Here is an 18,643-nt window from a genome sequence, read left to right as displayed (position 1 = left end):
AGAATGTACCAGGTCGAAAGACTGTAGGGTGCAAATGGGTCTTCAAGAAGAAGACCGACATGGATGGTAAAGTACACACTTATAAGGCTAGACTGGTTGCAAAGGGCTTCTCTCAAATTCCTGGAGTGGATTATGATGAGACCTTTTCTCCGGTAGCCAAGATTAAGTCTATTCGGGTTCTGTTAGCCATAGCCGCATTTCATGACTATGAAATTTGGCAAATGGATGTCAAAACCGCTTTCCTTAATGGAAAGTTGGCTGAAGATGTTTACATGAGTCAGCCAGAGGGTTTTGTCAGCAACGAGTATCCTAATAGAGTGTGTAAGCTTGAGAAATCCATTTATGGATTAAAGCAAGCACCTCGCAGATGGAATCTTTGCTTTGATGAAAAGGTCAAGGAATTTGGTTATTATAGGAGTGAAGATGAATCTTGTGTATATGTCAAGGCTAGTGGGAGTATAGTTAGCTTTTTGGTATTGTATGTGGATGACATACTACTCATAGGAAACGACATTCCAACCTTGCAGGAAGTAAAGTCCTGGCTTGGAAAGTGTTTCGCTATGAAGGACCTTGGTGAAGCTGCCTATATTTTGGGGATAAGGATCTTGAGAGATCGGAGTAAAAGACTAATTGGACTTAGTCAAAGTACCTACTTGGATAAGGTTCTGAAGAGATTCAGAATGCAAAACTCCAAGAAAGGAGAGTTGCCCATCCAGAGTAACGCCAAACTGAGTAAGACACAAAGCCCTAGCACTGAGGCTGAGATAGCAGAAATGAGTCGAGTACCTTATGCTTCGGCTGTAGGTTCGATCATGTATGCTATGATGTGTACTCGACCTGACGTAGCCTTTGCTTTGAGCATGGTTAGCAGGTTTCAGGGGAACCCTGGCAAGGCACACTGGACTGCGGTAAAGAATATTCTCAAGTACCTACGAAGGACTAAGGACTGGGTCCTTACCCTCGGTGGGAGTGATGACTTGAGAGTTGTAGGGTATAGTGATGCTAGCTTCCAGACTGATAGGGATAACTTCCGCTCTCAGTCGGGCTGGGTCTTTACCCTAAATGGAGGAGCAATTTCTTGGAAGAGTTCCAAGCAAGAGACAGTGGCAGATTCTACTTGTGAATCATAGTATATTGCAGCTAGCGAGGCGGCAAAGGAGGCTTTATGGCTGAGGAACTTCATTGGAGACCTTGGAGTTGTACCAGCTATTAAAGAGCCAATGGAAATTTTCTGTGATAGTGAAAGTGTTGTTGCCTTAGCCAAGGAACCTAGGGATCACGGGAGATCCAGACACATTGAAAGAAAATACCATTTCATCAGACATCGGATCGAAGAAGGACTCCTCGTGGCAAAGAGGGTATCATCAGATGAGAATCCGGCAGATCCCCTCACGAAGGGACTGACTCGGGTTAAGCATCTCCAGCATGCTCAGAGCATAGGGCTGAAGGATGATATTAGATTTAGTAGTTAGATAACCTCGAAATTTGTAAAGTGTAATTGACATTTGATGATGAATAAAAAGTGTTTTATTTATGAGTAAAGTGTTGCTATCTCTTGTCGATCGTTTACTATATTTCTTTTGCATGTTTTGACTTCCAGAATAATTTTGTTTAGTATAACATATTATTCAAACCTCCACAGTCGGTCATATGTCGGAAGTAGGTATGAATCAAGACTGTCATGTTTGATTGTAGAGGTCTGGGACAAGGCTACAACAATCATGAGTGCTCATAAGTTCTGAGCATTGGACTCAACCCACGCTCACTGGAATCACTTCATGGAATTCTATCTCGAGTGATCGTGAGACGGTAATATCATATAAGTCTTTAAACCTAGAGATATGATTTGTTACTTACAAGTTGGTTATGCATTGATTGTACGAAAAACGCATTGGTAACTCGATGTTATAAAATCGTGCTCTTGTGTGTAATTCAATGAGTAGTAGAACAAACATATGAGTCGAAGTTTATCTGTTCCTTCTTGGATTAGAAGCTGATATCTGGGCCCCTCGATGATTTTGTTTTGACCTATGTACCGGGCCCGGTCAGAACTAAATTGATGTGTTCAATGAAGTTCTTTGTCAAACAAATCGGAAATCGGGAAACATATGTTGGACAATAAGTAAGACATTGTTCCATGTATTTGTCCGACTGATATCTAGAACAGAGGATTATATGATCACTTATCTTAAATGGCGTACCATCATCTTCTCAGTTTCGAGAAACCTTGAAAAGAGCTACGATTGCCGATCGGTTCCTGAAGTCATACTTGCAGTAATAGTTATTAGACTTATCCAAGTGGGAGACTGTTGGATAAGGTGTCTAAGTCCATAACTATTTCTGGTATGTACTTGACCCGACCCGGCATGGTCCATTTGGGTTGCATGGCACCATGCAATTGGATAGACTAAATGAGAGAAATAACACTTGGAGATTATTAATATATTATAAGTTCTAATATATTAATAATATTATTTGATTAGTTTGATCAAGAATTAATTTAGAATTAATTAAGTGATCAAAAGATAACTAATTAAATATGTGGGTTGATTATGTAAATCATCCATATCTTGTATAGTGGGCTAAAAGGCTCCATGGACCATCAAGTTGGGTTCCACCCATAGGATGCTCCATGGATGCTCCATGGGAGTTACAAACCCATGGGTCATGGAAATGAAGAGTCATGACACATGGGTTTAACCCTAGATGTGTCAACACTATATAAGTAACATGTTCTCCACCCAAAATCTGTTACACTAAGAAATAAGAGGGCTTGGCCGATTTTGAAGAGTGTGTGTTCTCTCATAAGTTCTTCCAAGAGCATTTGGTGTTGTGTGAAGCATTTGAGGCATCACACTTGAGATGCTAGGCTCACAAGGTTTCAAGGAACACAAACAACAACAAGGTAAGTTATTCTATCTATACTTTATGTTAAAATTGTTCCCCATGTATGCTAGATAGGAATATAACCTTGGAATTCAACTTTGCATGACAATTAGACAAACATAGATCCAAGGTTATTAGGGTTGCATGTACACTTAGGAAGTGTTAGAATGCTCAAAACCCATCAAGATAATCTAGATATCTATGAATAATGTTGTAGTAGTTGAAACGAGGTTTCCGAATATATAAAGAATGTCGAAATCCAAGTTATAACGAAGAAGTTATGACCTGTCGAAGTTTCGCGACAGAACTGACAACGCTGAATGACGTAGAAAGTGAAATTTACGTTAGAGCGATATTTAGCCCTATTGATCTAAACGAATGTGGTAGAGTTCGTTAAACCGAGAGCGTGCATAAAAAGATCGTCCAAATCTGACTTCGTATGAGGAAGTTATGATTTTTCGAAGTTTCGACTTAATAGTATGTAGCCCGAATACTCGATTTAAGAACGAACGGTTTTTAGCCGAAACAATATAAATGAGAATCGAAGATCTCGTTAAATGTAGTGAAACGATGAAAAGATAGGCGAAAACGGACGTCGAATGAAGAAGTTATGAATTTATAACGGAGTTTTCTTGTTCCGGACTACTAAAAATAAATAATAAAAATAAATTCAAAATTAGCCAACGGAGTCTAAACGAAAGTTGTAGAGCGTAGTCTCACCTACGCAGGGATATAAAGAATGTCGAAAACGGAGTTCGTATGTGGAAGATATGGATTTTTGAAGTTTATTTAATGATTTTGGTATTTATTTTAAATTAAAAACATCCGATATTATCCAAAGGGGGGAGTCAGCGACCCTATCCTCATTACGCCCAGCGTAATTTGGGTTTCTAGCCCCCTATAAAAGGAAGTTGAGTGCAACCGGATTCTATTGCTCCATTCTTCTTTCCTCTCGCATTTTTACCCCGTTTTACGTGCAAGAAATATCCCAAAGCCTCGGTATTAATCCTGAGCCCCGAAGCAAGTCCCGAAGCCCCGAAGATCCCAAGAAGTGAGATTTCCGAGCAAAAGCTCTGCCCGCGAGAAGTCCGTTTTTTTGTGAAGATCTTTCAGATCTACCGAAGAATACTATTTCTACAAGTCGTAGTGCTGTCCGATCATCTTCTGATCAAGTGAGTGTGTAGTTACCTTTTTCTAATGCATAATTATGAAGTATTTTATACGAAATACGTGTTATGTGTATATTTTGTTGATTATATGTGTGAATGTATATTCACTTTCTTCTATCTCATAGATCTGATTTATTCTCTATGAAATACGTGTTATGTGTGTGTGCCTCATCTGTTATGTGGAATATGTATTGATTGAACATGTTATACAAGTTTTAAACTATGTATAAAAATATATATTTTTATCTACTAATATGTTGTGTAGAACATGAGTAGATAGTTGATGTGTGATAAACAGATGAGAGGCCTCGATATCGTTGTTGTTGATCTAATTATTCAGCGGAGTATGGATAACGACCACAGACTCTTTCTAGACAGACTTGTGGAACGCTAGCAGGTTCATAACCTGTAGGTGTTGTAAACGATGTGTTCACCGGTGTACTCTATCTCCCTCATGGTTGCCTTTAGGATATCTATTGTTGAGGAAACCCCTTAGCAGTAATGTCCGTCCCGATGAAAATCCTATATTAGGTCCCTTGAGATAGATGTTGTTTTAGGGACATAAAATGAGGATAACAGGAATGGGTAATCGGGTTATTATCGGTGGTGAAAATTACATATAATTATTTATTGTGGGTTAAAAAACTTATATGCTCACTAGGCTCCCAAGCTTGACCCACTCAATTTTATTTATATTACAGGAAGTGGCACAAGGGCATAAAATGGATGGACCATCGAGTTGTTTTGTTTACAAGTCTGTATATGTATATATTTGTTGAATGACTTGTAATGTTATCGTTTATATTTTATGGTCTGTATCGGAACATGATACCCCGAGTTTTGATTATATAATGAAAATGCATCTCTTGATGAAATGCTTTGATAAATATTATTTTATCATATTTTGTTTTTGGGAACAAATTCCGCAACTCTTTTAAATCAAAAGGATTTACTCTGAAATTATTTTAAAAAGCATAAATGAAATCGGTCTTTTCTGGCCGAGATTTTGGTGATGTCACAGAAGGTAATTCTTTCTTCCAGGCTTTTATTCTTTCCATAAAACCTTTCATGATGTGTGGTTAATTACTTTAAAGGTGAAAATGTGTGTGTGTGTGTGTGTGTGGGGGGGGGGGGGGGGGGGGGGGGGAGGTGCTTGAAAATTTGTATGAGGGTTTCAAATGCATAAGATGATAGAAAAAATATCTCGTTTATAAGTATAATATGATATAGATATAAATATATAGATATAGATTGATGTATCTCACCTCTTTAAATCCATTCGTTATACTCGTTAATATATCATCTTCACAAGGGCATATCTATCTAAGTGAAAGTGAGTCCTAGGACCAACCTCTTTCTAAACTATAATACTATGTATATATGAAAAAATAGGAAGTAACTTATTATTTTTAAGATAATTACCTAATAATCTTTGAAAGAAAAAACACACTCCGTATTTTTTATATCCGATAACCATTTAGAATAAATCAATATGTCAATATAGCCCAAACTATTTAAAATTAACAAAAATAAAAAAGAATCAATTGTGATTCAACGATTCAACATAGATTGATCGCCAACCTCAAGCTCTCATTGGTATGAATATATTTCATGATATAAGATATCTTAGGTTGTTACAACTTTATTATAGCTAATGGAGTGATGTTTAAATATTTTAAGGTGTATAACTTGAGCCGCAACTATTGTATTTTTTTACTTTTTTTTTTTTTTTTTTCAGTTTCATTATATATTTATATAAGGAATCCCGTGGTTTTTGGTAGGGTTGTAAACGAACCGAACGAACACGGATGACGCTTGTTCATATTTGTTCATTTAAGTTAGCCGAACAAATAAACGAACACGAACAGATAAACGAACGAGTTTTCTTGTTTATGTTTGTTCATTTAACAAATTACATTGTTCACGTTCGTTCGTTTATGTTCATGAACATGCTAAACGAACAAACATAAATGAACAAAAATAAAATAAATATATATGAATAGATGATATATTAATATAATCAAACACAATTGAGCATATATGAACATAAAAAGATGTTAGATCAACGAACATAAACGAACGTTCACGAACATAATTGAACGGACGAGACTATTATTCATGTTCGTTTGTTTAACTAAACGAACGAGAATTTGTGTTCATGTTCGTTCATTTATTAAATAAACGAACATAAACGAACTTCATGCCGAACGGTTCATGAACAGTTCGTTTACAACCCTAATTTTTGGTTTTAAATTCGCCACTATATCTTCATCTCTTTTTTGCATCCCGTTTCTTCTCTCCCTCTATGTTTTTGTCCTTTTTTCAGCATGTCGCTATCATAATTTTTGAGAAAAACTACAAGGTCAATGTGGCTTTGTAACGACTAACAAGAGAAACCCATGCACCATGTCCGATTAATAATGGATAACAAAAATTTACTTTAATCCGAGTAACAAGGGGAGGCTGATAAAACACCTTCTAAGATCATGAGACTCTCAATGATATTTTATTATGAAAAAATTATACTGACAAGTGAGAATGTTCTTATTTGTTTATTTTATTGTTTAAAATAATCTAATGTGTATTTAAGGTTTTTCTTTATATATATATATATATATATATATATATATATATATATATATATATATATATATATATATATATATATATATATATATATATATATAAAAGTTTATAATCCGTGGAAACCATGGTTACAAATTTAATTTAATTTTTATAGTAAAAGTTCAAAGTTATTAATCAATTATTTTAAACAAATTATTAATTATGAGATTTTTTAGTTATATAAAATTATAATCATTGATTTAAATAAATATGTGAAATTATATCACTTTATAATTTGTATTAATTTTATTTTAATGCTATAAATTTAATGTAGATAGAATGAAAATTTTAAAATTTAAAATTTGAAATGAATAATCAATAGGTTGACAAATGACAAATATTAATTAGGAAACATAATATGGTAACACGTGATAAAAAAAAGAATAAAATATGCATTAATTAAAAGTTCTAATAAAGTGATACATGTCAAAACGAGAATAAAACTATTCTTTTATTAGAATAAGGATATATATATATATATATATATATATATATATATATATATATATATATATATATATACTAGTTTATAACCCGTGAGAATCACGGTTATAAAATTAATTAGATTTTTATAGTAAAAATTCAAAATTATTAATCATTTATTTTAAATAAATTACTAATTAAAAGATATTTTTATTAGTTATGTGAAATTATAATCGTTAATTCAAAAAAATATGTAAAATTAAATTTTATTATATATTAGACATTTTTTATTTGTGAATTAATGAATACAATAATATAAAATTTAAAATAGAGAATAAATATATTGATAAATAGTATGACATTAATGAGAATGTCTAATAAGTTTAAAATGGAGAACTAATAGATTGAAAAATGACAACACATTAATTAAGATGTTTAATATGATGACACATGGTAAAATAACTATTCTTTTATTAGTATATATATATATATATATATATATATATATATATATATATATATATATATATATATATATATATATATATATATATATATATATATATAGGGTTAGGTTCATTTGAGACCACCTATATTTTGTGAGATCGTGAGACGCATTTTTTTTATTTTTTTTAGTTAATTCATGTTCCGAAAATAGTATTTAAAAAAAGAATTTTTTGATTTTTCCATTTATTTTGCATTTTAAAATTATTTTTAGAAATATGTACAGTGTAATATTCTATTTAGAATATTTCACGTATTTTTCAAAAAAAATAGAATTTTTTTTTTATTTTTTTTAGTTAATTCAAGTTCCGAAAATAATATTTAAAAAAAGAATTTTTAGATTTTTCCATTTATTTTGCATTTTAAAATTATTTTTTAGAATATGTCAGTTTAATATTCTATTTAGAATATTTCACGTATTTTTCAAAAAAAAAAAAACGGAATTTTTTTTATTTATTTTTATATTTTTTTTAGTTAATTCAAGTTCCGAAAATAATATTAAATTTTTTTTTTTGGATTTTTCCATTTATTTTGCATTTTAAAATTATTTTTAGATTTGGTCTCACGGTCTCAAAAAATTAGAATGGTCTTAAATGAACCTGAACATATATATATATATATATATATATATATATATATATATATATATATATATATATATATATATATATATATATATCTTTACTACTTATAAAAGAAATCTAACTATTTCTATAAATAGATTGAATATAATAATATTATTTTTTTAAGACGTACAAACGAGTAAGCTAATATTACAAACAACCATTAATAAAATAATATTAAATTTTAAATTTGTTTTGATTCCTTATATTTCTCAGCAAAATCCTAATTTGATGGTCATTCAAAATTTAAAACCTTTTCATCCTAATACGCTTCAACAAATATCCTTTAAATGTTGCATTTGCAGCTGATTAAAATATCTCATAGCAGACGTGTGTTTGTTCTCTCCACCTTATAAACCCTGCTATAAATCCCACTGCCATGAAGTATTTCCCTTATAAACCCTAATCGTTTTTCTCCCTCTCTTAGACGAAGACAATGTGTTTTCTTTAAGAAAAAAAGTTTGAAAATATTCCAATTTCTCAAAAAAATTTACCCCAAATGCGAAACTGGGTAAAATTTTCCATTTTGCGAAGACTACAGGGATGCGAAATGAAAATTCTGCACTTGTCTTTTTATGACCCCATTTTGCGAAGTTGGACCACTTATATTATTTCTTGAAAAGATCAGGTGCCAAATGCGAAACTCTAAGCTTTCTTCCCCAATTCGCATTTATACATTAAAAACTTCGCATTTTCATTCAAATTCTTCGCATCTTGCATCCATCCGTCTTTGAGTTCATTCGCATTTCATCGCATTAACTGAGAAATTAATCAGTTGTCTCATATTCGCATTTCAGTTGTTTGAGAAACCCAGATACGAACCCAAATGCGAAACCCACTGATTTCAAATGCGAACCAACCAAAAATCATCAACCACGTACTTGTGTCACCAAATGCGAACTGAATATCACCATTAAATTCTCCTCGCATTCCATAGATGCGAACACAATCCAGATCTCCGACTCCAAGCTTGCGAAATCAAAATCAATTAACCTCAAACAAATCGTGAACTTCTTATGCGAACTGTTTTGACCCACAAAACCAAATGCGAACTCAATTGATGTCATATGCGAACTGATTTCATAGATGCGAACACAATTGATTTCATATGCGAATCCACATCCATCGATATGAAACCAATACCAGTTACAAGCAATTAGTAGCAACCATCGATCCTCTAATTTTCAATTACTCATCCTTCGCTTTTCATACAACCCATCGACCCTGAAAAATCGATAAACACCAAATGTCTCATTTTTAGATCGATTTTCTGATTAAATGTCATATTTGAAGAATGATCGATTTTCTGATTAAATGACCCCATTTTGCGAAGTTGGACCACGTATATTATTTCTTGAAAAGATCAGGTGCCAAATGCGAAACTCTAAGCTTTCTTCCCCAATTCGCATTTATACATTAAAAACTTCGCATTTTCATTCAAATTCTTCGCATCTTGCATCCATCCGTCTTTGAGTTCATTCGCATTTCATCGCATTAACTGAGAAATTAATCAGTTGTCTCATATTCGCATTTCAGTTGTTTGAGAAACCCAGATACGAACCCAAATGCGAAACCCACTGATTTCAAATGCGAACCAACCAAAAATCATCAACCACGTACTTGTGTCACCAAATGCGAACTGAATATCACCATTAAATTCTCCTCGCATTCTATAGATGCGAACACAATCCAGATCTCCGACTCCAAGCTTGCGAAATCAAAATCAATTAACCTCAAACAAATCGTGAACTTCTTATGCGAACTGTTTTGACCCACAAAACCAAATGCGAACTCAATTGTTGTCATATGCGAACTGATTTCATAGATGCGAACACAATTGATTTCATATGCGAATCCACATCCATCGATATGAAACCAATACCAGTTACAAGCAATTAGTAGCAACCATCGATCCTCTAATGAGGAAACAGTTTCCTATTCGATTGTGCTTTGCAATGACAATCAATAAAGCTCAGGGACAAACAATTCCATATGTAGGTATCTATCTTCCAGAACCAGTATTCTCGCATGGACAACTTTATGTTGCATTGTCCAGAGGGGTTTCACGTTGCAATACAAAAGTATTAGTAAAGCCTAACGAAAATTCAAAAGGTGATGGGGTTTATACAGCAAATGTGGTATATAAAGAAGTATTGCACGATTAATATTTTGTGTCGTCTTGACTGGTTGCTTTTTATTGGTTATTTGATGCATGATGTAACAAATAACACCATAGTTTGATTATATTGTCTTCAACATGTACTTTTTTTTAACATAACAATTTTGTAATGGAAACATATCACCGAAAGAACTCACGTGCCCCGCCGCTTTGCGCGGGTAGACGGCTAGTATGTATATATATATATATATATATATATATATATATATATATATATATATATATATATATATATATAACTATTTTATTATTTTAAAAATTAATGCCTTCGTTGGAATCGTTATTCATTCCATACACAGAGGGATTTCCTCCCCCCTTCCTGCCCTTTTCCTTCTCCTTTCAAACGCTGGTTCCGTCTGTTTCTACTAATCTATTTTTTGTCTAGCTTTGTTCGTCTTCTCCAGCGCCGTTATCTTCTCGGGCCGTTTAACGTTTCCGTCTCACCGTCGAGAGGAACTGAAATCGGAGAATCGATTTAGGTTTATCTTCATCTTCTCCGGATCTTCTCCGTTGCGGTCTCATCCTCTCGGTGCTCTCCATCACGTAAGCCTGAGTTGCAGATCTTATATATGTGTTGATTTTTTATTTTCAATACGTTATATTGCACCATAAACATTTTGCTTAAATTTTCAATTCTGTAATCCATACATCAAATAGTCGTCTCCTCTTTATATATATATATATATATATATATATATATATATATATCGCATACATATAGGGTGATAGTTTTAACATAATTTTTGTATTCCTTGAATTGAGGGTCTGTTGCGCGCGCGCGCACACACACACACACACACATATATATATATATATATATATATATATATACTAGCCGTTACCCACGCATAGCGGCGGGGACAAATAGCTTCTTTCAATGATATTTTTTTAAAGAAAAATGTTATGTTCCAAAAGAAAATTTATGTCGTGGGTGAGAGGAAGGGCGGTAGTCGTGATAGTGGTTGGTTGAAGGAGGAAGGAGGCAGAGCGGCTGTGGTGGTGGTGGTTATACTGTCTTGGTTACTGGTTAGGGTTCTTCGAGAGATTGTGCGTATATTTATTACTTTGAAGGGATTACGAAGATAGATATTAGGAGATGACTTGTTACCAATGTGAGAGAAGAGATCCTCTATGAATTGTTGATATTGACCGCTTCAAATGGCTGAAGTGTTGAGATTGACGGGTTCAATTTGCAAATGAATTCTTCTATTAATTTGATACAAGATTTTTAGGGGATAAATGATAGGGTTAAAGTTTTAATATTATTATATTATAAATGGGTTGTACTTCAAGCTTAATAGTTTGAACGTTTTAAAAAAATATTATTATTATATTCAATCTATTTATAGAAATAGTTAGATTTCTTTTATAAGTAGTAGTATATATATATATATATATATATATATATATATATATATATATATATATATATATATATATATATATATATATATATTCGCATAAATATAGGGTGATAGTTTTAACATAATTTTTATATTTCTTGAATTGAGGGTCTGTTACGCACCATAAGTTCCTTTTCCGCTCGCAATATAGGTTTGTGAATGCCTTATGAGCCAGTCTCGTTAGAATCAGGGTTACAATTCGATTTGGTGTGAACTTTTTAGTCCTTTTGTGCCGTAGAATTGGTTACATTGTTTGCTATTTTGTCAACTTTAAGACGAAATTGGTCCTACTGTTGTGGAATTGGTGTGCGTCCTTTATTCATTTGCTTCTTCTACACCCATTCGGATTGGGATTTGATGAATTTTTTTTACAGCTGCAAGTGAAATGGTAATTTTATGCTTTAATTAAATTGAAATTGTTGCTTGAACACTTGAACATAAAGTCCAAATGGGGTTGACGTTTATGTTTACAGATGCACAACTTCATAACATTAAGGTTAAAATGGTCATTTATTCATGTTTTGACAGATTATTCGGACCAAAAGGAAATATTCTATTTGTATTTGTCTGGCCAGACGTAAAAGACTTAAATGGGGAAAAAATTGAGAGGCCCATAGTATTTCTAATTAAGGTCTGAACATAAAACCAAAAAGTACAATTACAAATGGTGTACTTTAAAATTTTAAAATAAAACTTCAATAAATATGTTAAAATCTTTGCTGGTAATGTTCTTTTTATTATTTTTAAAAATTTTCCTTCTACTAACATTTAGTATTGTTGACTTGCATCTACATTTAAGTATTTTTTTACCCTCTCAATGCAGATAGTAATACCTCCTCACTTGATCATAGTTTAATTGAAATCTCTTGACCTTTATGCTAATCTAAATTTCTTTGGAAACTTACATTTTTTTTAATAGTTTCTTTCAGTGTATATTTCTTTCTCAACAAATCAACACAACAATGGCATCTTCATCACCATCTTCTCCTTCAGTGCCTGCCTTTTCTTATCAGCTGTGGAAGTACCATGTTTTTATTAGTTTTAGAGGAGTGGATACTCGTAAGAACATTGTGGATCATCTCTACAAAGCTCTTCTACAACGAGGGATCTCCACATACAAGGACGACGAAACACTTCCTAGGGGCGAATTAATCAGGCAATCCCTTATGAAGGCGATCAAAGACTCATATATTGCCATCATTGTATTCTCTAAAAACTTTGCAAATTCTTCATGGTGCTTAGAGGAGCTTTCACATATTATGAAATGCAGAGATACAAGAGGGCTAATAGTTATCCCCATCTTTCATAAGGTCAGTCCCTCAGTGATACAGAAATGTGGAGAAGCACTCTTTGAACATAAGCTGAAGAACGAAAAGAAAGCTAAATCCTGGAGAAAAGCACTTGTGTATGCATGTAGCATATCTGGATTGGAAACCTAACGAATTGCCAATGGGTAATTTTCCGCTTTTGCAGTTTTCAAGCCTAAGATATGTCTGCTAAATGTGACTTTATACTTGTACCCTGTAAGCGTTTAAAGGATAAAGCCAAACACTTGATGATAAAGTATTTGTCTGTAGAGAACAACTGGTCATGTTCAACGATCCACAGAATTGTACTTGTACTAACTAAAATCCAAAAAAAAAAAACATTTTTGATTAAAAACCCTGTATTAAAATGGAATTGAAAAATTAGTATCAAAGTCCTTTGCATTATTGTTTTGTGTCACTTCATATTTTTGTTTTCTGTATATTTTCATTGCTTATGTACTTTTACCTTTGTTGAGTACAATCTGCAGATTAAAACATTGGAGACCTTTGCTTAACATTATGGATATACGAACTAACTGAATATATCTCACAGTTTACGTTAAGGAATAAATGTTTTTATTAGACAATATGGCAGTAAATATGTAAATATTTATCTACTATGAAAGCTGAGCTATTATGAATTACATGCTTGTATGGTACATATAAAATACATATGTAATTTTGTAGTGCCTATTCGAAATATGATTACGAATTAGCTCAAACTAAGTAACATTGGACTTCACTGAATTGTAACATTAAGTTCATACTTTCAAACTCACATGCAGCTCTAATGATAAGCCCACTATGTTATGTAATTTGCTATTTCAGTCTATTTTATCTCTCTTATGAAGCTTGCTACAAATCACTTATGATACTGATTTTACAAGTGCTATCCTAAATGTGAAATCTAAGAGGTACTTATGACTGCCTTATATCAGGGAAAATGGAACTAGCTAGTGATGTTCTTTGTCAATGTGATTGTGAGCTTGTGCTAATGATCTTTGAATATTTAATGTGTAGGCATGAGGCAAAGTGCATTGAAGTAATTGTTGACACAGTTTTGGAGAGGTTGCATCAAGATGTTTCAAATCTGAATATTTCAAATGTGAATGGCAACCTGATCGGAATAGAGGCTCGCAAGCAAGGATTGATTTCAGCATTCGAACTTGGTTTTGATGGTGTGTGCATGGTTGGAATATGGGGGGTTGGGGGTGGTGGCAAGACTACTCTTGCCTCTTCTGTTTATGATGACATCTCTAGCAATTTTGATAGTTGTTGCTTTATAAAAAATGTTCGGGAGGGATCATGTAATAAAGACGGTTTAGAAAGATTGCAAGAAAAAATTCTTTGTGGTGTTTTGAAACAAGAACAAGTGCATGTAACGAGAGTTGAGGAAGGAAAACACATGATAAGGCTTAGGTTATGCCATAAAAAGGTGTTGATTGTTCTTGATGATGTTGATCACCTTGACCAACTAGAAGCATTAGCTGGATCAGGAAACTGGTTTGGTGAAGGAAGCCGAATAATAATCACGACTAGAGATCAACATTTGTTAGTTGCACACAGAGTAAATGTGATACACAATATTTGCTTGTTAAATGATGATGAGGCCACCAACCTCTTTCGCAAGCATGCACCCCGGAATGGCAGACCTATAGAAGACTATGAGCTGCTTTCAAAAGTGGTGGTCTATTATGCTGGTGGGCTTCCATTAGCACTTAGAATTCTCAGTAGTTTTCTATGTGACAAAGAGATGAATGAGTGGAGGAGTGCCTTGGCTAGATTGAAAGAAATTCCATATGCTAATATTTTGGAAGTTCTAAAAATTAGCTTTGATGGACTTACAAAGGTTGAGAAAGAGTTGTTCCTTGATATTGCACGTTTCTTCGGAAGGGGGTTTAAAATTGAACGTGCAATGTTGATACTTGATGCTTGTGGCTTTCACCCTCTTAGAGGCATAAAGGTGCTGGTACAAAAGGCTCTCATAACTATTACAGAAGATGGAGAGTTTGATATGCATGACTTGGTACAAGAATTGGCACACTACATTGTTAGAGGAGAACACCCTAAAAATCCTGAAAAACATAGTAGGATATGGAAGAAGGAAGATGTTCTAAAAATATATGCAATGGATGCAACGATGGTAATGGTTAAACACTCTTTATGCAGCCCTGCCACCATTTTGTTTCTCTATCAATGAAAGTTGATAGGATTGAAGCCATGAACTGAATCACAATATTTTTTCTTCAGGTTAGTGCAAACAAGAAGCGTCGGTGGTTTGGTTTGAACATTAAACAGAGCGTGAAGGCTACACATCCATTGCCATAAATGTTTCGACCAAGGGAGCTTTCGGGTCTAACATCGAGTGAACTCGTGCAAAAACAACTTTGGGATGCTTATAAGGTAATCTTTTTTTTTTTTTTTTTAATTAATGAATTTCACTAATATTTGTACAAGGATTATTAAACTTTTTATGTGAAAGTCAGTGGTGTGATATACGTACACATGTGAAAATTGTGAAGGTAACTTATGAATGTCTTAACACTTGTTGGAAAATTGTGAAACTGGTTAATTACTATAACATCAGTTAGATAATATGTGAACTTCCAACACAAATAAGACGTAAAATTACATGTCTCCATAGTCCATAGTGGTCCACAGCTTGACCGGTATCAACAAAACCATACAACCAAACGAGGACCTGACAAACTGAATTTGAAGCAGATGCTGCTTATTTTATATGTTCTTATAAAGTGGTAGTATGTTTACTTTTCAGTTCCAATTGTCATCATAAAAAAATTGTTTATTTTTCTTTTTTCAAATGTGATGATTGTTCATGAGTCTTCTCGATTGGTAGTTATATATTTTTGGTTTTGATATCAGGCAGATGATTCTGATATGTTGCTGCCAGAAACCAATGAGATGGACTACTACAACAGCGTGACACGTCTAGATTGTGGCACTTCTCACGGGTATGATCAGACAGCTGATTCTGATGATGAGGATGAGGATGGAGACACAAGACTGAACCCTGTGCCTAAGGAGGCAGAGAAAAATGACAGGATAGACAGGGAGATTTTGAAGATGTTGGAAAAGGGGAAGAACAAGGTAGAGATGGAGGTTGTGGATCAGATGGAAACAATGGAAGATAGGATTGTAAATAGAATGAAAGGGTTTCTTCACGAGAGGATAGATAGGTTGGAGGATAAAATGGTGGAGAGGATGGATATGTTGGAGAATAGAATGATGAAGATGGAAGGGATTGTTGTGAAAAGGATGGAGAGATTGACAAATAAAACGGTGGAGATGGAAGGAGGGGTTGTGCAGAGGATTGAGAGGTTGACAAATAAAATGGTGGAGAGAATGGATATGTTGGAGAATAGGGTGGGAGATGTCGACAAATAAATTGGTAGAGGTGAAAGAAGGGATTGTGGAGAGGTTACAAATATAATTCTACAATTGGAACATGAACCAGACAATAAATTAGGAAAAAGAGGGGTTGATTTCAGACAACCCCACACCGGTGACAACAACCAAACGCCAAAGTGATGGGTAAAACTTGGCAACATGCTCGGATGGGGTAACTAAGCGGTTAGCAAGGAGCTCACCAAAGAGGAGTGAAAGTACAACCGGAGGAAGACTCACACTGCCCATAATGGATTGAACCTGGTGTGTTATTCACCCAACACTACTAGAAAACTAGTCCAATAGCTACAACACAATCCGTAGCTATTCCGTAGCTATAAGCAAATTGCTACAGAATTGCTACGGAAAAATGGTTGTAGCATAATAGCCCGTGGCTAAATTATAGCTACGGATTAGCTACGGAATTGCTATGGAATAGCTACGGAATTTTCCGTAGCTACCATAGCTACGGAATAGCTACGGAAATAAATAGCTACGGATTTGCTACAGAATAGCTACGGAAATGGATAGCTACGGAATAGCTACGAAACTAAATAGCTACGAAATAGCTACGGAAATAAATAGCTACGGAATTGCTACGGAAGTAAATAGCTATGGGTTTTCTGTAGGTAATCCGTAGCTAATTACTTTTTATTTTTTTTAAAAAAAAAACAGCACAGAATTATTAAAAAATCCAGTTTTTTTCTGTCCAAAATATTGAAAAAACCATTTACATTAAACTTATAATAATATTGAAATTCAACTACAAAACAAATAATATTATAATAAAACTAATAAACCTAAAAAAAATATCAAATACAAAATACATATTACTAATGAACATTGTCTAATAATACACATTAAAAGTGTCAACTACAAATGTTTAACTAAGTGCTTACAAACATAAAATTGAGAATTACTTGGTGGATTACTTGGCAAATTATCGGGTATGTTGAATCGTTAAAGGCTCACAAGTGTTCTTCAATTTGAGTTTTGAATCAATGGCTGCCAATTGTTCCTGTTTCAACACATCATAATCAATGATCACGAAAAATACAAATATAGCAATGTACTTTATTTATTTGTTTATTATAGCCATAATTGGGAACATTGAGCAAAGGTGAAACAATATATATTGAGCAAATGGGAACAGTTTGTCAAACTTTTCCATATATCTTGCAACAATTGGGTATCATGCTTATGTAATTGCAGAAATCATAAAATAATAGCATGACCAAAGGCTATTGAGCAATATATTAGTGAAAATCTAACTCATAGATGCATAGTAGTTACACAAAAGTTTACTTAATCTTACCCAAATGCAAATAGAGTCCTTGGATTATGTTTTTCTTTCCAACCACTTAAGCAAATTTAGTTGCAAGATACCCATAAACATGAGTTGGATTTAAAAGCAATCATTTTCTAGAATTTATGCAACCTACAAACGACATGGTGGTGTGTTGATGCTTGATTCAAAATAAGCATTTTATGCAACCTACAACTTGAACAGCCCTAAGAACAGAAAATTCCTCTCTTTTCACATCTAATATTCGAATTTAGTGCTTCTAAACATAAACTCATAGCTCAATAAATCGATTTATTATCTACACTACAAAGAAAGTAAAAAAGGTACCAGAGTCTTTTAAATCAACATGTACAGGTCTCAAGCGACTATTGTAGCATCTTCTCCCTTTTCAACCTGTAACAGAAGAAACAAATAGATATAAACAATATATCTAATCCCAACAAAAGAAACAGATATAAGTTAATTTGTAACTCAACCAAAAATATAGGTTCACTTGACTATAACCAATGTATGCTCTTCAAAATAAGTTACACAACAATTATTTAGCTCAACCCTAGCACTTATCCTGTGAAAATCATTTAAATCATCTTCTATGTTTGGAAAAGTTTGACAAAACTGAAATGGAATACAATAACATACTGATAAATACAAAGATTTCCAATGAGGATTTAATATATATACCATCGATCATATATATATATATATATATATATATATATATATATATATATATATATATATATATATATATATATATATATAATGCCTAGTTTATTCAATTCAATCTCTTTTATTTGAAAACAGGAAGAAGGG

General features: G+C 33.3%; 1 protein-coding gene, 1 long non-coding RNA gene and 1 pseudogene across 3 annotated transcripts in view; 2 read left to right on the top strand and 1 right to left on the bottom strand.

Annotated features, from left to right (window-relative positions):
• The first annotated feature begins 10,711 nt into the window (after nt 1–10,711).
• Nucleotides 10,712–16,119, top strand: LOC145012537 (disease resistance protein Roq1-like). Of its 2 annotated transcripts, none has more exons than XM_078971335.1 (5): nt 10,712–10,952; nt 12,742–13,265; nt 14,140–15,262; nt 15,370–15,522; nt 16,003–16,119. In XM_078971335.1, the coding sequence occupies exons 3-4, from the start codon at nt 14,306–14,308 to the stop codon at nt 15,445–15,447; spliced, it is 1,035 nt and encodes a 344-aa protein (XP_078827461.1). In that variant the 5' UTR covers nt 10,712–10,952; nt 12,742–13,265; nt 14,140–14,305; the 3' UTR covers nt 15,448–15,522; nt 16,003–16,119. The 2 variants fall into 2 exon arrangements, with proteins under 2 accessions (XP_078827461.1, XP_078827462.1); XM_078971336.1 differs by having other exon boundaries at nt 12,732–13,265.
• On the top strand, nt 12,775–13,251 carry LOC145009664 (toll/interleukin-1 receptor-like protein pseudogene; annotated as a pseudogene).
• A 1,213-nt stretch (nt 16,120–17,332) lies between the features above and the next one.
• Nucleotides 17,333–18,643, bottom strand: part of LOC145012631 (uncharacterized) — a 1,974-nt gene continuing 663 nt past the window's right edge. Inside the window, exons 2-3 of the long non-coding RNA XR_013664603.1 lie at nt 18,158–18,223; nt 17,333–17,542 (exon numbers count right to left, since the gene is read on the bottom strand). This is a non-coding gene — a long non-coding RNA (uncharacterized LOC145012631). The remainder of the gene's footprint in view (nt 17,543–18,157; nt 18,224–18,643) is intronic.

This window comes from Lactuca saligna, chromosome 8 (genome assembly GCF_052625555.1).
Source record: "Lactuca saligna cultivar CGN05327 chromosome 8, ASM5262555v1, whole genome shotgun sequence".
Classification (NCBI taxonomy): domain Eukaryota; kingdom Viridiplantae; phylum Streptophyta; class Magnoliopsida; order Asterales; family Asteraceae; genus Lactuca; species Lactuca saligna.
Note: the sequence above shows the minus strand (reverse complement) of the source record. Positions and strands in the feature narration are given on the sequence as shown.